General features: G+C 46.4%; 1 protein-coding gene across 2 annotated transcripts in view; it reads right to left on the bottom strand.

Annotated features, from left to right (window-relative positions):
- Nucleotides 1-1467: 1467 nt before the first annotated feature.
- The window catches only part of hipk2 (homeodomain interacting protein kinase 2), a 47006-nt gene continuing 27459 nt past the window's right edge, over nt 1468-21014 (bottom strand). The window contains exons 3-15 of one of the 2 annotated variants that reach the window (XM_035425927.1): nt 17830-17953; nt 17080-17199; nt 16750-16836; nt 16365-16549; nt 15543-15705; nt 13763-13967; nt 12784-12905; nt 11169-11296; nt 9428-9610; nt 8919-9188; nt 7925-8172; nt 7613-7761; nt 1468-7202 (exon numbers count right to left, since the gene is read on the bottom strand). In XM_035425927.1, the coding sequence (XP_035281818.1) occupies nt 6759-7202; nt 7613-7761; nt 7925-8172; nt 8919-9188; nt 9428-9610; nt 11169-11296; nt 12784-12905; nt 13763-13967; nt 15543-15705; nt 16365-16549; nt 16750-16836; nt 17080-17199; nt 17830-17953 (2428 nt within the window). In that variant the 3' untranslated portion in view covers nt 1468-6758. Of the gene's footprint in view, nt 7203-7612; nt 7762-7924; nt 8173-8918; nt 9189-9427; nt 9611-11168; nt 11300-12783; nt 12906-13762; nt 13968-15542; nt 15706-16364; nt 16550-16749; nt 16837-17079; nt 17200-17829; nt 17954-21014 lie in introns of both variants that reach the window. The other variant, XM_035425926.1, reaches the window with a different exon arrangement.

Consider the following 21014-nt stretch of genomic DNA (forward strand, 5'->3'; position numbering starts at 1 on the left):
TACAATTACATATTTTTTTATTGATTTGGCTCAGTATTCCACAATTTTATATTTGTAATCAGACAATTCACATGTGGTTAAAGAGCAAATTCTAAGGTTTCATTAAAGAGAATTTTTTTAATACAGTTTGGTTTCACCATGTGTAGAAATTAAAGAACTTTTTATACAGGAGGACCACTGTACTGACACAATGCAAGCATTGGGATCACGGCAGTCAACTAAATATGGTTTCATGTGACATGGCATCTTGTGCAGCTCTCTGTGTGCTGTGTGCTTTGAATGCCCACTTATTCATTGAGCCCTTGATGAAATTAAATGAAATTATATAAAACCAATTGAAGTGCTTGCTTGCATATTTTAATGAAATTGTGGCTTTTAGAGGAATGGCTCCCGAACTTGAAGAAAGTATATTTAGATGATAATTTTCTCTATTTTGATTCTGTTAGAATTTGGTTAGTTTTCCTTATGCTCAATTTTTTTTTGAATGCATTAAAAAAACAGAATTTGTCGTGTTATTCAAATGGGAGGACACTAATATTTTAATTAGGCCTGGGCGGAGCAATGTGACAGGCGTTAAGTGATTCATAGTTGAGCTTCCTCTTGTAATGAACAGATGTCAGTGTGTGAGAAACTTGGCAGGAGTCTTTGGCAGGAAAACTGTCACCCATCAATTATCTCAAAATAACGAAGAAGATGCTGCCATTCTGCTGCTCAGGGACTCTGTAGCTTTTCCAGAAGCCGCATTTTATACCATTTTTCATCATTCAGAGCTTTTAGTGAACACGTGCACTCGCACACACACACAAAAATGCTCACACACACACGCATGCACATACAAACGCTCATACAAACACACACACAAGTATCAGACATAAAGCTCAGGACTGCCATATAACAGGTTTTGAGTTGATTATGTAGTTTTAAACCAGGCACCTCAGTCAGGTTGTAACCTTTTTGCTAGATGTAGTGTTATTGCAGACTGAATTTCGGTACAACCATTTATTTCACTGTGATAATGACGAACAAAATGACTCCACTAGTGGGCTTCTACTATTAATAGAAAGTCATCTTATTTTAAACATACACCAGATGAATTAATGTAAGAGCAATTGGACTTGTTGAGCTTATATTTGTGTGCGATTTGGTTTATTTAGTGTGAAAGTGATTTTTTTTGCCACTTGCAGGTTGAATGTGTAATTTCCTTCTTTGTAAATTGAATTAGCATCATGGCCTCTGGTTTATGCCTCTGCATAGTAACAGTAGCAGATGTGGCTGAACAGGGACATTTTGCATTCACTGCAAGCTGAGACGAGTGATTATAAACTGGCATTTTGCTGTGGAAGAAGACAACGATGCCAATCATGTTTGTTCCTAAATTCAAACACATACATACACAAGTATACGCACACATCTACACACGATGAATTTAAAAATGAGCATCCCATCACAAATACGACAAGAGGCAGGTGCCGTGACTTAACAGTTTTAATGTAAATCCATGACAAAGTGTGATTACAGTTCTACACATATACAATATGCATATGTGAGCATACAAATTCTCATTATATTAATAACTCGATTCACCTCTGAGACCGAAAAAATGATCAAAAGTAACAGTGAATAACAAGCTATAACATAGTTCACCACATCGCGAGCCCCTTCTCACCCTACAGATAGTAAATAGAACAATTAAAATAACTATATTCTTCTCTAACCAATTTTTCTGTTAAAAACCTCATTGAATTTACAATGCTATAATTAGTTAATTGGACTAATATAAATTCACTCCATTTTTCTACAACGAAAATGATTATTAAGAGAAGCACACAACGTCTTAATGGTAACACAATCGCTTATTAGCAAGTACTCAACTGGTTAAGAATTTCAATTAATATTATTATTATTCAGAATCTTATTTATTTAAACATTCTATAAGCCAGTAAAATATCCATTCTCATAAGATACTTAGTGAGTCAGAGGAACAGCGTTCGTACAGCTCTACATCAAAAGGTCGATAAAACATTGATAAAAGGAGATGTTACACTTAGCAAAACCCCAAACCCAACCCCACACATAAACAAAAGCTATTTTAAAAAAACAACAGAAGAACAGAAATTTCCATTAACACAGTGAAAGGCCTACGGGGGGGAACTGCAACACAGCACGGCGTTTACAACAGGAAATGAGAGGAGAAACCGCAGATTATCCACACAGCCTTGGGACACAAAACCATGCAGAAACAGCAACGCTTTCTTAAGTCTAGAGGAGATCCTAGAATATTACTACTTTGAAAAAAAAAAAAAGTTAATCTTCATTTCATTGAAGAAGTTCAATTCCCATTTCATTAGGAATATTTTTTAATTTATGTCTTTTTTTTTGTAGTGAGAGTAAAAAAACTGCTCATGTCATGAATCACAAAAATGCATATATATTTCCCTAGGGAAGTGGTTGTTGGAATATGTTTGTTATCTTCAAGGAACATCAGGGACTGGAGACGGGTCTGCATCCTTATCGATCGCCTCTCCACAGAGAGTGCGCTCCGCACATGAAAAACTGGGAATCCTTCTGGCGGTCTATATTCACAAATCAATAGCTACATCAAACACCAGAGCGCAGGTGTTATGAACACAAGCTTAGAAAAAACAAAATTACGAGAGTAATTACTTATTTCTCCTGAACTGGCCTGTACCTTATTTCCCAAACTTTCAGGAAAAAAAGACAAATAATTTTTGATGTGCATGGACATAAACAAGACAAGTATTCTTTTAAAAAATCAAAAAAATTAAATACAACTTTCCCATTTATTCATGTTTGTAAATTTTTGGTGAGAAAATCTATAAAAATGACCGAATCATAACATTTGGCTTCGATACACGATAAGAATAAAACAAATCCCTTTCTTTGTGGTGCCCAATCCAATGAACAGAATGTGTGTCAAAAGCATGCATGCTTGCACACAAACACACTCACAGGTACACAGTGTGTACTTAAGTGACTGTATGTGTGTGTGTGTGTGTGTGTGTGTGTATCCAACATATACTTGCGCAAAACTCACACCAGCACAAGTACGCAAGTTTTATATCTCCTCAGTTAGTTTTCTCCTCCCAAAACGTTTTCATTTGGATACAAAATGGCGGTCTTGACGCATACACAGCTGAGACAGGGACGTTATTGCCAGTTCAGTACTCTAAACGAAGGAGAGAGCGGGGAGCAGTCATCATCCTATGTCCTTTCTTTGGTGGTAAACTGAAGTCCCAGAATGCTTAGGGTGAAAGAACCCCTTTGCCTTGGTTTCCACCGCTAAACACAAAGGTGAATCTAATGAATAACAAGCCAGGCAACTCCCTAGGGCCCCGAGCATTGGGGGGCCCCGAGGGTGGACAGTGGAGGTCCGGCAGAAGGGCCCCAATGGGCCCCTCCACCTCCACCAGTTTCTAGAATCACCACTTAAACGGAGTCCCTAAAAAAAGAATGCACATCCAGCCGTGTTCATAACACTGGAGCCGAGGGTGAACAGAATATTATACCCGGTAAAATAAACAAAAAAAGAACAAAATATATTTTTTAAAAAGAGGCTTAAGAGGCTTATTTAAGCTCTGGGAGAAGAGGGGATATTCTTTGGACTGAAGTTTTGGGACAGAGGTCCAAACTTGTACTGGGAGCTCTCACACGTCTTCACGACCTACCTACCCGACTGTCAGGTTAATATCATCATTAATATCATCAATAACGTTAATGTCATTACCATTAATATTATTAATGTGCTGGACATTTTACAGCAGCACAGACTATACTGGTACATTTCCCTTCCCTGGAATACGATACACAGCTACGCACATTCCTCAATTACATACGAAAACATGAATAAATGAGCTTCAAGAAATGACAAAAAAAAAAAACATTTACACTGATATAACAACACCCACGAGAATTATTGCAGCAATCTCTAAAGATAAAACATAATAATGTGACAAACCTCCCAAACGCCGTTGAAAATCTCTTCTTTGCGGCAGAAAACTACAACTGCGCGGCCAGTGCGACTACGGGGACACGACTCCAGCGAGACGTCGAGGGAGAAACGAGTGACCTCACTCGACATACCAAAGATGTCACTGCTCCTGAGCCAATCTCGCGAGCGCAGGTCCCGACGGAAAAACAAACACGACCGAAACACAAAAGGGTGAACAACCGGATCCCCGAAACAAAAGCTCTACGTACTGAACTACGCAAATCCCAACTTTATCCACGGACCGATCCGCTCCCACAGCCTTGTCTGGTGGCGTGAGGTTTGTACGAGGAAATTCAAAACTGACACGCGGCGGCAAACCTAAACGCCAACACTCAACACCAACCCCCTCCGGGCGTGCACAGACCCTTCTGTCACGTTCGTATCGTTAAGGTGACATACGGTACACATAACTCAAAGAGCATAACAGCTAGAATCGCTCGCAAAATCTACTCCAAAATGTAACTTCGTCTCAAGAGTACGGTGTGCTCTCCTTGACCCTGTGAACCCCCTCCCCCCAAATTATCAGGGTCACCGTTGCTACCGACCTGCTCTGTCTCAACATGCTATTCTTCATAGTCCCATTGTGACCCTAACCCTAACCCTAACTCCACACCCCCAACCAACCAACCAACCACAGCCTGATTCCATCCACCGACCAATCCCTGCCCTCCTTCCCTGTCTCACCTATCCCACATCCGCTCACGCCCCTTTCTCTCTGGGCTCCAATCCCAACTCTGCTTCTGCTGCCGTGCTCTCATTGGCTGCTCCAGCTAGCCCTCTGTGACATCACTGGGCCCACTCCCGTTGGGCCCCTGGAATTGACTTCAAAACTCAATTTAATTTCTTTATCCAACGAGACTCTACTTCTCAATATAAGAGGGGAAAAAAGGTCTAAGAAACTGAAATGTTGCCATATGGAACACCCCGTAGCAGAGTACTGTTATATGACCACTGGCATTGTGATTTTGCTGGCCACTGTGTGGCACCTAGGCTATTGTTTCACTAAATGCTTAAAGCAGGGGTGTCCAATCTTATCCTAAAAGGGCTGGTGTGGGTACAGATTTAGCCCAGCACCAAGACATCCATCTTATCCAAGATTTTGACTGAAGACCATGGTTAGTTAATCAGTTAAATCGGGTGCTGTAGTGTTGGCTTAAAGCAAACCCTGAACTCGCATTGGCCCTTTTCGGGTAAAATTGGACAAAATCCAAAGAGTAAATCCCTGGCTTTAAATTAGGCTGTCATCATGCTCACCAACCACCCAAACATATCACAGAAATTGTTGCAAAAAAAAAATTTCAGACCTTAGAGTGAAACCATAAAAATGTTTTCAATTTTGAACATACCTGTTGGAAAAGGAAAATCATCTCTTATTCAGGTTTCAGGTAGCCTATCATTTTTATACACCAGGCATTCTGTCATTATAGCAGTATGAATGCATTTGGTTCTCACCCATTCCCCCACGTCTAGGTAAATACATGCAGAGGTGAACGCCACCGTTTCAAACGTAAGCTTACCGAAATGACGCAGGCAAATGAATCTCGCAATGCTGAAACACATGCCCAATTGATGACTGCACTCCACAGAATAAGGAAACACCTAGTGGCAGCTTTGGTTCAGTGCCTAACGCAAACAAAATCCTCACGAGGCAAGTCATACTCAGCTACACGGACGCAGCAAAAATGAATTATAACTACACGTGACAAGCGAGAACCTCTGGCAGACATCGCAGGTTATATTTCTGTACTCGGCACACCTAGAAGTTTTAAAAAAGGGTCGACTGATGGTCACGAAGACTTGAAACCTAAGACCCAGCTTCCTCTGGGCTGCAAGTCCCAGCGCAGTAAACTTTTAATAAAGTGTGTCAGCACGTCCGTAAGGCACTACAAGGGATCGATGCTAATGGCCGAGTCTATTGGAGGATTTCGAGAGGTCAAAGGTCGCGGGGGCGGACGACGGGGCGCGCACGCCCACACTGACGGACCGTTTGCCTCGTACGTGCGTATGCTACCGACACCGCTTCGCACAATCGCACCGAGAAGGAAACGAACGCAAATCTATTGGTATCAGAGGTGCTTCACGCAATGAACAGGGTGAAGGGTGCTACATTCTACCAAAAAAGGGGCACAGCTAAAACTTTTTTCCAGAGGAAACTAAAAAAGAAAAAATCAAAAACCAGCAATTCTCTAGAAGTGAACACAAAATTACAAAAAAGATAAATACTCTAAAAATGTTTTTTTTTTTCTTCCATTTCTCAGTTTGCTGAGTTTCCAAAAGGACTCATTCCTCTCTTGTTGAAGCAGAGGTGGAAATTCAAGGCCATTATTTTTTGTTTTGTGTGTTTCTGTTTGTTTTTCTTTGAAGAGCAGCAGATATCCTCATTCCACCTTATCCCAATCTCAAAGGAGCTCACGCATCCAGGTAAGTGATCCCTCAAAGAACGAAATCAATTAAAAACGCTAACAATAATAATAATACAAAAATAAAAATCCCAAACTACAAAAACAAAAGGAACTGGCCCATTCGACAAACGAATCTAAAAGTACCGATGCTAAAAAAAAAAAAAAAAGGAAAATAAAAATAAATCCTCAGTCCCCCCATCGCCCACCGGAGGGCGCCATTTGTCCGTTTTCCACATCACCGCCATCAGATTTCAGGTTTCCCGCGTGGGCATAACAGCGCTGCCAGCCCCTCTGTCTCTAAGGGACGGGTGACCTCAGCTTTAGGGGGCGGGGCTCCAGTGTCTGCTCTAGAGGTAAGGGTACTGGCTGACCTTGGTGGGGCTCAGGGGGTATCCAGTGTAGACCGCGGAGCCGGGGGAACTGCTGAAGTAGGTCTGGTGGGTGAACTGGGCCTGGTACTGGGCGTGGTGCAGGGCGGGGGAGGGCAGAACGTGGTGCCCCATGCTGACGGGCACCTGGTGGACCAGGCCCGCGGGGTAGGCCCCGTGGCGGGCGGAGCCCTGGGAGGTGACCAGGTGGGCCACGGCGCCCGTGGAGCCCAGCGCGGTGGGCGCGGTGTAGGCGTACAGGTGAGGGTGGGGCTGGCCCGGCAAGTGGGCGGCGGCCAGGTGAGGGTGGGAGGGGCTGTGGTGATGGAAGGGGTACGGGGCCTGGGCAGCCATGGTAGGGGCCACGTAAGCCTGTTGCCGCCGGTTACCGCCATTCCGCTCTGCTGCCATGTGCTGTTGCGCCTGCGAGAAAGAGAGAGAGAGAGAAGGAGAGATAAGGAGAAAGGGAGACAAGGAGAGGGAGAGAACGTAGCATTAGTATATCTGTGCTACTTAAATGCACTTGGTTCTCTTTGACATACTAGCTTCGGTAACCAATTCAGACAAAAGTGGGTAGCAAATTAATAAATTAACATAAAATCTAAAACATGAATGTTCAGCGTAAGAGAGAGGCTCATGATACAGCGACAGCAAATCTGGGAAATTTCACATTCAAATTATATTCATTTCACAAGAGCACCCAAGTTGTCTGCGCAACAGTAACGCAGAATCTGCTGGCGTGCCGCCGCGACGCTAGGGCTAATTAAGGCTTCCACTCCCAGGGGTTTCGGGTGACGAAGGAAAAGAACCCGAGCGGCTGGGTTTGTGCTCACCTGGCTCAGGTTGAGGGGCTGCTGCTGAAAGGGGAGTGGCCCAGAACGCTGCTGCCTGTAAGCCCCGCCCCCTGAGGAGTAGTTGTTGCCAGACAACGCCCCGTTGGCTGTTTTGTACTTGTAGATGGAGTTCTGGTGACCTGCTGCGTCTGCAGGTAAGAAAGGAAGAGGGGACAGGTACAGTCGGGTGAAAATTTGGATGCACTGTGACCGAAGTCTTTTCGGATCAGTCAGAAAACATCCTAACGCTCACAACACACACATTCACGACACACACACACACACACACACACACCCATGAGGAGTGTGTACCTGGCAGGAGGTGGTGACAGTCCGTAGGCCCCTCGTTGGCCTGCACTTTGGGGGGAGGAAGGATGATGGCGCGGGGGTTGGAGTGACAGTAGTTGTCCAGCAGCACACCTTTGGCCTGGAAGCCATTGTTGTTGTGGTGGGGGCGGGACTCCACGGCGTACGGGCTGCTGTGATTGGACGAGTCCGAGGCGAGGGAGTCGTGCACCGTCACGCAGCTGATGACATCATTCCTCTGCTTAGACATTGTGCTGTAGGAGGAAGAGGAGGAGGAAGAGTATAACGTAATATGCCTGCATACTCCCCAAGAGTTTCTTAATCCATCTGCTGCAGACTTTTTTACGCTTCTAGATGGTTCTTTAATTGCTATCTGTGGCCTGACTGCCGTTCTGAATACCCTGGTTTTGTACTTTGCTTTGAGTTATATAAAACAGATTTTGTTTACTACTTTATGTTTTTGCTCCTGTCTTATCTGGCAAACTCTCTGAGTGCCGTATATGAATATCACATCGGAAACGAAGGGATTCATTCACAACTTTTTTTTCAGTTTTTTTCAGTGGAAGCGTCGTCGCCCCCTGGTGTTCCACAGAGAGTTTTAGAAAATTTTCCCCATCTGCAGCCATATGTTGTTTTAACCAGACCAGATTAGAGCCCAATTTATCTTATGTATTAATTTTTTAGTAGTATGTTGCAGTAAACACTTTTTAGCACTTGTTTTTTATGTTGTATGCTGCATCCGTTTCATATATTCTTGCTCTTTTTTGTTTTTAATTTTAGATTGTTTTTAATGGTAACGTTTTGATTGTACGCTGCTGCTGATAATTCAATTTCCCAGTGGGGATTAATAAAGTGCTACCCATCTAACTGATGTAGCTCCATTGCTCATTTATATAACAGATGTGATGTGTGTGTGTTTGTTTTGGTCACTGCAGGATGAGTTGTAAATACTCAAATTCCCAGCATCCCCAGCAGGGACGGGTGACCTGCGACCTCTGACCTGGCGTTGGTGCGTTTGTTGTTGTCGTCCTCGTCGTCCGTGTCACTGCTGATGGTGATGATGCTGATGGCCGGGCTGGGCGTGTCGTGGATGACGATGGTCTGGCGCTGGGGGGGGTTGGGCTGGGGGTCCCCCCAGATCCCGCAGGACAGGGGCGCCCCACAGGCTGAGGGGGGGTCGCTGGGCACCACCGCACAACGAGGGGGCGTGTTCTCCTTCACCCGCTTGGAGCGCTGCGGGGACGAAGACACCTCAAAACCAGAGCCGTTCCTGAGAGAGAGAGAGAGAGGTGACACCAGTAAGATTCATTTTCTAATCAATTTTTTTCTCTTTATCTAACTGACACATTTCATTTCTATTTCTATAATTACATGTAAAAGACCACTCCTGATTTTTCAGCTTCAGCCTGACATCACGGCGGAAGTGATGGTATTTACAGGGGCTTGTAAGATTTAAGGGAAGTGACGACAGGGGCCTGTGAGAGTTAGAGGAAATGACATCATCCCCACCTGCTGGAGAGCTGCTGCTGCTGCCTGCTCTTCTTGGAAGTGTTGCTGCTGGTTGGCTGCTGCCGCATGACGTGGGCCACGCCCACATTCAGGGGCTGGGCGGAGGGGAGGGTCACGTGAGCTGCCAGCAAGGCCGGCTGTTGCATGATGGGATTGTAATGGTTGCCATGGGGATGGGAGTTCCTGCAACACCATCAAAAATGTTACCTTTCTCAAACCTTAGCTGATTTGGCAGAAGAGACATCAACTACCATTTAACGAAGACAGTACTGTATTTTCACTACAGACTTTACCGACACTAAATGAATATTAATATCAACAATAATATAAAAATGTGATTAATAATATTCTTTATATCAAAGAATACAACAGCTTTTAAAGACAGAAAGACTATTAAAGCTCAACACATGGTGTCTTAAGATTAAAAAAAAGAAGTCCTCTGACACAGAATTTTGTATAGTAAATATGAAATCACCCAGGGGAATAACAGGCAGGAAATGAATCACAGGAGATCTGCTGTGCAATGCCAAACGACCCGAACAGGTCTCAGTGTGTCAGGGAAAACGGGGCTTCAGCAAAACAGAATCTGCTTTTTCAGAAAAATCTGCTCGGAAACCCCAGAGAAAAAAACACTGGGATTGCGTGTGCTGCTCGGAAACCCCAGAGAAAAGTACAGGGATTGCGTGTGCTGCTCGGAAACCCCAGAGAAAAGCACGGGGGTTGCGCATGTTGCACAAACACGACAGCGGGTGGCAGCAGAGGCCAGAGGAAGCAGCAGAACGGACGAGAGGGACGTCTCTGCAGAGGGAGTGCAACACTTTTATAACAAAGCCCGCAGCCCAGAGTGTCACACAGCCGTCAGTGTAATGCAGGGGAGCCCAGCCTCGGCCCTGCGGACCCCTGTGTATGCTGGGTATACATCTGATCACTGATCAAAAACTGAAGGAGGTTGGGAAGCACTGGCCTAATGCGCTCTAACCCAGGACCTGAGTATACTTACTTCCTGGCCATTTATGCACTGCCTTGCGGTTTGGGGTTGTTTTGTGGTTAGTTTAGGGTCCGTTTTGGGTAGGTTTTAGGATCGATTTGGGGTCAGTTCTGGGCAGTATTTAGGATCCATTTGGGGTCAGTTAGGGGCAGTATTTAGGATCGATTTGGGGTCAGTTCTGGGCAGTATTTAGGATCGGGTTGGGGTCAGTTAGGGGCAGTATTTAGGATCCATTTGGGGTCAGTTAGGGGCAGTATTTAGGATTGGTTTGGGGTCAGTTAGGGGCACTATTTAGGATCGGTTTGTGGTCAGTTTGGGGCAGTATTTAGGATCGGTTTGTGGTCAGTTTGGGGCAGTATTTAGGATCGGTTTGGGGTCAATTTGGGGCAGTATTTAGGATCAGTTTGGGGTCAGTTAGGGGCAGTATGTAGGATTGGTTTGGGGTCAGTTAGGGGCAGTATTTAGGATCGGTTTGGGGTCAGTTAAGGGCAGTATTTAGGATCGGTTTGGGGTCAGTTAAGGGCAGTATTTAGGATCAGTTTGGGGTCAGTTTGGGGCAGTATTTAGGATCGGTTTGGGGTCAGTTTGGGGCAGTATTTAGGATCGGTTTGGGGTCAGTTTGGGGCAGTATTTAGGATCAGTTTGGGGTCAGTTCAGGGTAGTATGCAGGATTGGTTTTGGGTCGGTTTGGGGTTGGTTTGGGGTCAGGTCACAGTCGGTGCGTTGTTTGTTTTACGGTCGGTCTGAGCTCACCTCCAGTTGGCCAGAGGCTGCGCGCTGGTCATGGTGTCGGGGATGACCGCGGCGTGTGGAACTGAACTGTGGGTCAACTGCTGCCACGCCTGAGGGAGGAGAATCTGCTGTGTACCACCGGGCCAGGCCTGCTAGAGAGAGAGAGAGAGAGAGAGAGAGAGAGAGAGAGAGAGAGAGAGAGATACAGAGAGAGACAGAGAGAGACAGAGAGAGAGACAGACAGAGAGAGAGAGAGACATAGAGATACAGAGAGACACAGAGAGAGAGACAGACAGACAGAGAGAGAGAGAGACATAGAGATACAGAGAGACACAGAGAGAGAGACAGACAGACAGAGAGAGAGAGAGACATAGAGATAAAGAGAGGGAGAGCGATAAAGAGAGAGACATAGAGATAAAAAGAGAGAGAGAGACAGACAGAAAGACAGACAGACAGACAGAGAGAGAGAGAGAGAGATAGAGAGAGAGAGACAGACAGAGAGAGAGAGGGGGGAGGAATGAGATATTTATCATTGTCATTACTGATGGAAACACTGATGGAAAATTTCCTTTTTACTCTCTCACAGAGGAGACAAATCACCCTGTAGCCCCAGGAGTATGCCGCCCCCCCCCCCAACACACACACACACTGAGGTGCAACTCCTTTTGTCACCCCCAGACTCTGAAAGTCTCTCCCTCTCCCTCTCCCTCTTTCACTCTCTCACTCTCTCTGCCCCCATTGCTCCTGCATTCTCCACATTCCTGACCCAAATAAAGGCTGGTCCTGAGCACCAGTCCCCCCCGAGGAGGGCCCAGGCCGCTTCACTTCACCAGGACCGTCCGACATCCCCAAGGGGAACAACACAAAGCCTGTGCTTTTGGGGAAAATGCAGTGTCAGGGCCAGCGCTGCCTTAAGAAGGATCGTCTCTTTCAGAAACGCAGACAGGAGCAGGGATGTTCTGCCAGGAACCGCTCAGGGTGAAAACACAGCTTTACGAGAGAGGGGGTGCGGGAGGGCGCGGGGGCCATTTTGGTGTGGTTTTGCGGTCTGAGGTATTTCAGGCTGAACATTTGAATGCGGCACAACCGTAACCCCCTCAGAGATCTTAATTAAGACAAAGGGGAGAGAGAGAGAGAGATAGAGACGAAGAGCTTGCCACTTGAATAAGCAGACAGCTTTCTGTAGAAATGCACGCATGGAAAATTATTGGGGGGGGGGGGGGTGTGTGTAAGGGAAGATAAAAATGTATAAAAATGACTGCTTTAAAGAACAGTTGTGGGGTTCCAGTCCACAGAAAAAAAGAATTTCAGAGCCGGCAAATTTGTTGCTTTCAGGTAACAACTACACAACTGATCAATCACAGCCCTAACCAGCCAGTCCTGTCAATCACAGCCCAAACTAGCCAATCCTGTCAGTCACAGCCCAAACTAGCCAATCCTGTCAGTCACAGCCCAAGCCAGCCATTTCCTGGAGCAGAGTTCGGTCCAGGTGAACGCCGAGCTCTGTCTCCAGCTCTGTCCGTAAGGCTTACCCAAAATCCCTTTTGGCAGGTGGTGTTGGGGGTCAAGGGTCAATCTTCACAGCGCATATGACGCACTGAGGTGTAGGTGAGAGGGCGGCAACGGAGGTCCTTACCTGTGTGAGCAGGCCGGGCTGGATCTGCAGCGGCTGGGCGCCGGGGGCCTGTGTTACTATGGGAACGGCGTTCTCCATCCGCACCGAGTACCCGCCATGTTTGGAGGGAGACGCCTGTAGGCCTGAAGAAGCGAACGGCACATATTGCGCAACTACATTAGCATTACATTAACATTACATCACGTTACATAGCTCAGGAAGTAAGAGCGGTTGTCTGGCAGCCGGAGGGTTGCCGGTTCGAGCCCCACACTGGGCGTGTCAAAGTGTCCCTGAGCAAGACACCTAACCCTTAAATGCTCTGGTGAATGAGAGGTATCAATTGTAAAGCGCTTTGGATAAAAGCGCTATATAAATGCAGTCCATTTACCATTTACATTACCATATTACATTACAGGAACATCACATCACATCAAAATGACATTACTTCATATTACATGTTATCGTTATATTATTATACAGTTTATACATTACCATGAGCTTCGTTACACTAAATTTAGTCACTTAACAGATGCTGTTAACCAGACACTTACAAAGCGTTTATTACAGTGCTCTGGTCCGGTGGACTTCTGTGTGGGTTTCTGTGTGTGCATGCATGTGCATGTGCGTATTTGTGCATGCGGTGTGTGTGTGTGTGCATTTGTGCATGCTTGGTGTGTGTATGTGTATTTGTGCATGAGCGGTGTGTGTGTATTTGTGTATTTGTGCGTGTATATGTATGTGTGTGTGTGTGTGTGTGTGTGTGTGTGTATGTGCGTGTATGTGTGCGTGTATGTGTGTGCGTGCGTGTGTGTGTGCGTGTATGTGTGTGTGTGTGTGTGTGTGTGTGTGTGTGTGTGTGTGTGTGTGTGTGTGCATGTATGTGTGTGTGTGTGTTTGTGTGTGTGTGTATGTGTGTGTGTGTGTGTGTGTGTGTGTGTGTGTGTGTGTGTGTGTGTGTGTGTGTGTGTGTGTGTGTGTGTACACCAGCCCGTCAGCTCACCCTGGAAGCCGGGGGGGCAGACGATGAGGGCCTGCTGGAAGGGGTCGGGCCTCGCGGCGCACAGCTGGGGCCCCGCAGGGGGGGGCATGGGCAGGCTCCTGGGGGCCACGGCAGGCTGGTAGAGCGCAGATTGGTAGTTTAGCACGGAGACGTCGGGGGGGACCAGCGACAGGCTGGTGCTGGAGGACGGGGGGAGGTCTGGGCCCTAGAGGGTTGAAAAGGGGAGGGGGGGGTCACTAATAATAATAATAATAATAACAGCAGCAACAATAACAACAACAATAATAATAATAATAATGATAATAATAACAGCAGCAACAACGATAATAATAATAATAATAATAATACATATTATTATTATTTGTTATTACAACAAAATGCCAAACAATATTTAACACAAAACATAATTACAATTTTCATATACCATGCAATAACCATGAAGACAAGTTCAAGTTGCTCAGGATGACCTGGTTATTAATAGTTTCCATGCAGATAGCAGACTAATATGATTTAAAAACTTAGTTATGATAATCGCTCTCTAGAGGAGAGGGAATGTTGAAGGGGTGCATCTTGGGTAATGGGCAGGTTTTCATGCGGTAAATATTCACAAAACTAAAGAAAATAAACTAAGTGTGTGATGAAGACATGAAAACCAGGACACTCCTCAAGGTCTCCTTTTCAGATAACAGACATAAGGCATGTCAACAAACACACAAGGAGATAGATCCTTTTCCTTCATGTCGCATAATTAATGAAGAGACAAGAATGTGTGAAGATTCACACCCAATCAGGAAATGCTGGGAAAGTCATTCTCACCACCAATGCACAAAAAAAACGTCTTCTGTTCGTATATTTTCATTTTGCCCAACCGATGATTTCTATAGTAATTTATGAAATAAAGATTATGCCGGTAACTTAAAATGAAATCTAGCTCTTGGCAGGCGATGCCGACCACCTGGCCAATATCCTCTCGAAGAAACTCCTTGGACTTTACTTGAGTGTCACCGTCTAATATTTCTGAGGTAACTGTAATCTTTTTATTAAGCAGGTATGGAGCAAACTAAGAGCACTGGCTCATCTTTCCTCTTTAGTGTGCTTGGCGAGAAGCAAGGGGGATAGCCAATCAATGTGCAGCTGTGGCATTCATCATGCAAAACAAACAGCCCAGCCCAGGAGCTGTCACATAAAACCGCAATAATGTTTCAGACCCACGAAAAGCAGGCAATAAATCACTGTCTCGGGTCTGATCGTTATTCAGACCGAATGATGCAATAAAAAATATGAGTGCATTAATGACACAAAAGAATCCCTTTTTTTATCAATGTGTGTCTTCCAGTCTCAATTACTGCCTGTAAAAAAAATAATAATAATAGCATTCTGCAAAAACAAGACCTGTGTTCCTTGTCGTGCCCTCATAATCTTGCTAAATGCTAAATATTCTTTCCACACCTCGAGCAAATGTGAAAGGGCATAAAGCCATAACGTGAGAGAGATAGCTGAGCAGTGAATTCCTCTGGGACAGAAAGCGTCGCAGTGTGCGCAGTCCCCACATAGGGGGCGCCCTTAGTGCCTACAGCACATAAAGAAACACTTACAATATTGAGGACAGTGGTGAGATGACTGTAAACAGACCAGGCTGTGAACAGAGTCAAGCTGGTTGTAGACTGACCTGTCTGTGGACAGTGTTGAGTGAGCTGTAGACTGACCTGGCTGTGGACAGTGTTGAGTGAGCTGTAGACTGACCTGGCAGTGGACAGTGTTGAGTGAGCCGAAAACTGACCTGGCTGTGGACAGTGTTGAGCTGGTTGTTGAAGGTCATGGTGAGGTTGGTGGAGGTGCTGGGGGCCATGTGGGTGATGAAGGGGGTCTTGCTCTGGTTCACCGTGTCGTACATGTTCATCCTCCGCTTGCAGATCTCCATGTTCTGAAAACAGGCCTTCACACTGGGGGGCGAGGGGGGGGCAGGACAGGGGCAAAGAGGACAATTCAATCAAAACTTCATGAGCAGACAAGACAGTACAATCCTAGTGAGATTTCAGAAACAGAAAAGTCTATAATGCCCCTCCATTCTGTCTGATTTATTCAATGATTATTTCATTAATTTGTTTGCTTAACTTTTAGAACAATTGTGCAAAGTGCCCGTGTTAAGCACCAGAGCTTTACTGTACGCAGTGTTTCCCAGCACTCTGAAGCATACACAGAGAGGAGCCAACGCTTTATGGCCTGATGACATCACCCTGCTCCTGGCTCCTGCTCTCTGTTGCCCCTGACAACTCTAAGACAAAAGCATGCATGGCTTGTTTTCCTCACTTTTTTCTCTCTCTCTCTCTGTCCCTCAGAAGATTTAACTGGTGCAATTTTGTCTAAAGAAAGCAAATCCCCAGAAGACAGTCACTAAGGTTGAAAGGTTAGGGGTTAAAGGTCAGGGTTAGACCATTGTGTTTTAATGGACTGGAGGAAGAGATTGGCAGGGTTCCATTATAGCTCTCTGGCGATTCTGACTGGCTGTTGCATGACCCATCCCAAAATGGCAGGTCTGGACCCCTCATCCCACCCATGGCCGTCTCCCAGTGGAGGGGGGGGGGGTTCCCCAGTAACCTACTTTGAGCTGTGGGGGAAGTCCAGCAGGTGCGTCATGGTAACAAAGGGGTGGTTGAGGGTCTCGATGGGGGTGATGCGCTTGTCTGCGTCGATGGTCAGCATCTTGGTCAGCAAGTCGATGAACTCCCGCCGGTCGGCCTTCTCCGCCAGCATGTCGCTGCCCTCCAGATCGGACGCCATGTTCACCTGAGCAGGGCGAGCGAGAGAGGGAGGGAGGGAGGGAGGGAGGGAAGGAGAGAGGGAGAGACAGACAGGTGAGAGGTGTGCAAACTGTGCTGTTCTGACAGACACAGGTAAGAGGTGTGCAAACTGTGCTGTTCTGACAGACACAGGTAAGAGGTGTGCAAACTGTGCTGTTCTGACTGGTATAGGTGAGAGGTGGGTACCTGTGCCATGTCATCCAGGCAGTTGAAGATGTATTTTCGGGCCTCCTTGGATTTGATCCCAGTCTCCCCCTCATGGTCCTCTGGTGTCTGTAGGAAACGAGAGGCAATGTCACCTCGGTAACCCCCAAACATCAAATGATCTCCAAGAGATAGAGGCATGAGATATACCCAAATATCAAATCAGACAGGAGAAAGAGTCACAATGGTAACATTGCCAAAGCAAAGTTAAGCGCAAACACACAGACACAAAAATATAACTAATACTGAAATTCCACAGTATTGCTGGGTGCAGCTCACATTAGAGTGTGTGGACGTGTGAACAGACTCTACCTTCAGTCTCCACAGAGGGTAGGTCGATTCAGTGTCTCTGTTGAAGAACCTGGCCGTCTTCGTTCCGGCGCTAAGCAGATACTCAGCTGGCAGGCCTTGTGTCTGCGATATGTACCGAATCTGAAGAAACAGAGAGAGAAACCAGACAGCAAGGGGTTAATATTAAGCAATCCCAATCCGTTTTCTCACCCCCCCTCAATATGGCAAACGCACATCACTGTCACAATTACTCATTACACAACAGGTGTTTTTCCCACAGTGTTTTCAGGGAGGATCATGGGAAATCAGGGGACTTTGGCAGAGAAACGTGTTTCAGCTGGTGTTCGCGGAGCTGCCCCCAAACCCAGCGCTCGCCGAGCACCGACTTCAGCTTCGCCTGCCAAACTGCGCTGCGCCTCGGTGCGTTTTGTCACTCAGAACCTCATTAGACACAGCGCTTTACATCGCCATGACAACATCGATGTTTGGTTCTGTTTTGCAAGGCAAGGAGACGGAGCGCGGCCTTTCCCCAACTAACAAATTTTCCCATAATGCAGTGCACGGCTGTGGGCAAGACCTGAGCTCTGACCTCTCAGTATGCTTACACCAACATCTTGCTCTCTTTCGCTCTACCCTTTCCCTCTCTCTCTAAATGTAGTGTTCAAATTCAAACAGCTTAGCAGCATGCTAAGAAGGAACTTATTATAATAATGAATATGCACAGTAATAAGCAGATGACATTCAGAATGAATGGTGGGCTCTCTCTCATACCTGGTCATATTCTGAGGCTCCTGGATAGAGAGGCCAGCCCAGGAAGAGCTCAGCGATCACACAGCCCAGGGACCACATGTCGATGGCCTCAGAGAACGGCAGGCCCAGGATTATCTCAGGAGCTCTGGGGGCAGAAGTCACAGGTCAGGGGTCAGTACACACCAGACAGCATGACATATCATAAGGCATCAATGGCCAAAGCAAGTAACCTGAATAAATATGTATCACAATACTTTATTATCACAGAGAAACTGGCAAATAATAAAAGAAAACCCACCACACTTCCACCACAACTCAAAATACATTTTCCACATTTGGAACTCTCAATAAATACCACTAAACATGACAGACATCCCTTAAGACAGTGGCACAATAAGAACAGAATTTAAACAGACAGGCAGTGAAATTAAGTGACATAATGCCACCAACTTAGCAAGATGGATGCATTTTTTGTTTCATTTAATTCAGGCAATTTCCTCTGACTTTTCAAGGGCATAGAGATATTGACATTCTGTGGCTTTTCCACAGCTTATCAGAACGGAAATATTTTCAAGGATTTTTAAAGGACCCCCAGGGGGGCATGCTGTGTTCTCACTGCACAAAGACACTATTCTCCCATTTTATTAGACTCTTAACCTTAAATACTGGGCAGTGAAACGGAGGACAGTGTTGCACATTTCTGTGGGATCAAGGGGGAGACTGACTCCTCATCCGACAAAACTAGCAAATTTTCAGCAGCAAGGTATTGTGGGAAAAATTCCCCACTGCCAGCAGGTCACCAGAGGGTCAGTCACGTGGTGACAGGGCTCTGTCCGGAGGCATTCTGGGACTGCAGGGCTGAGAGGAGTCTTGTTTCAACGCATAAAGTTGTAAGTTATTAAAAAGCGCATTAGCACAGCCAGGAGCCAAGTAAAAGCCTCGAGAGTCACTCTTACCTGAACACAACCAGCACGTGAACACACGCACACACACACGCACACACACACACACACGCACACACACACACACGCACACGCACACGCACACACACACGCACACGCGCGCACGCACGCACGCACGCACGCACGCACGCACACATTAATTATGGGCCAGAGAACATTCTGGACACACTCACAGCGGGGAGATGTTTCCTACCAACTAAGTAAAGCCCACTGAACTCTGGGAAAAAAAGGGTGACATTTCAGGCCAAGAAGACAACACTGCATCACTGACGCACATAGAATGTTTAGCTTCGCCCATGAGCACCGCCCGCAGGCTGGACATGTGGCGGTGTTCTGGAATGCACCACGAGTCACTGAACATTCCGGAAAGGAACTGGGAACAGGAACAGCGCCCAGCTCTGAGCACAAACACTTTATTTTTTTGAAAGACATTGAAAAATGTCCTTTCATTTCAGGAAAGTTTTTTCATTTCAAGGTTTGATAGGGGGAAAAATGCTGACTGCTCTAACTTTTTCCTCCCCCTCTATCTCTGCATGGCACCAAAGAGCACTCCCCAGACTGAGGGGGGGGGAGAGAAAGTGTGGAACGAATGAAAGAAAATGGGACGACGAGAGAAAAAAAAAGTTAAGGCCTCTGTTGCTATCTAGTGAATGATGAAGCAGTGAGGACAGGTCTTCAGATTGTGTGGAATGTATCCGGGAGGGAAAAAAAGTCTGAGAAAAATCACAACAGTATCTGCTACTCACTTCTTTAATTATTAATTACAGCATTCTACTTTTCAGTTCATAAGGAATCCCCTCATCCACCCAAATATCTTAAAACTTTTCACAGAAATACTCACACAAGCATTTTTCAGACAAAGGTCAGAAAGCCACAGTCAAGTCAGAAGGAAGTGGAACAGATAGCGAGTACTCCAGTATACTAATACTATAAGCTGTATGTCTATGCAACTGGTTGGGGGGACTGTCCAGCTCTGGTGTGATGCCACTGCTGAAACCAGAGGCCCGGAGAGTCACAGAGTTTAAAGAGCTGCAGCCTATTAAACGTGAATAATCCCCCTTTGCTTGGCATTAAATTAATGAGGCGCCGCAGCAGCGGAAGTCAAGGCTTTACTGGAAATATGCCTCACTCCTCACACTGGGGGGAGAGAGAAAGAGACACCAGCCGGATGGGACAGTGGGGGGGGGGGGGGGGGGTTTGGGCAGGGAGCGAAAAACAGAGGCAGGCACTCAGAAAAGCGGGAGAGAAGAGACACAGGCGCAGTTCCAGGGGTCTCCCTGTCTCTCACAGAGCATCAATCCTCCTGCCATCTGTCCCCTGCGCACTGTTCTGTTACAGCAGAGTCAGTGTCTGCGCAGCTAGGACCAAGACCTGCGCAGCCAGGACCAAGACCTGTGCAGCCAGGACCCAGACCTGCACAGCTAGGACTTAGACCTGCGCAGCTAGGACTTAGACCTGCGCAGCCAGGATCCAGACCTGCGCAGCCAGGACCCAGACCAGTGCAGCCAGCACTCAGACATGCGCAGCTGGCACACAGACCTGCGCAGACAGTACCCAGACCTGCATCGCAATTCCAGGCAGTCAGTCGCATCAGCGTTAGTGTGTATCCAAGGCTCCCAGGAAGCCACTCAAATTTGCAAGCGCAGTAGTGTAACGGTTAGGGAAGTGGGGCTGTGACTGGGGTTGCAGGTTTTACTTTCCATTTGGGGCCCTGCCATTGTCCGCCAGAGCGAGGTGCTGTCTTACATCAGTAAATATTCAGCAGTAAAATGGATTTTACATAAAGAATAGAAAGGCAAGCTGCAAGAGTCGCTCTGAATCAGAGCGTCTGCTACACACCGAGTTGCAAATGCAACCGCGAGGATCAAACAAAGACAAATAAAAAGGAAATGTCATATTACCATACTGGATATGACAGATCGGGTTTTCATTCTCAGTATGAGCGTCATCTCAGAGAGTCTGGTGCTCGTGTTTGAGAGAGAGATAAAGAGAGAGAGAGACAGAGGGAGAAAGGGGGAGCAAGAGAGAGAGAGGGAGGGGGAGGGAGAGAGAGGGAAATGGAGAAAGAGTGAAAGGGGGAAAGAGGGAGAGTAGGAGAAAGAGGGAGAGAGGGAGGAGAGAGAGGAGGAAAGAGAGAGAGAGAAAGAGGCAGAGAAAGAGAGAGAGAGAGAGACTTATGAACGTGTGCGGTTCTCGGTGGTCAGGCAGGGTGCAGCTGTGTCACGTTTCTCACCCAAACGTTCC

Source organism: Anguilla anguilla, chromosome 7 (genome assembly GCF_013347855.1).
Source record: "Anguilla anguilla isolate fAngAng1 chromosome 7, fAngAng1.pri, whole genome shotgun sequence".
Taxonomy (NCBI): domain Eukaryota; kingdom Metazoa; phylum Chordata; class Actinopteri; order Anguilliformes; family Anguillidae; genus Anguilla; species Anguilla anguilla.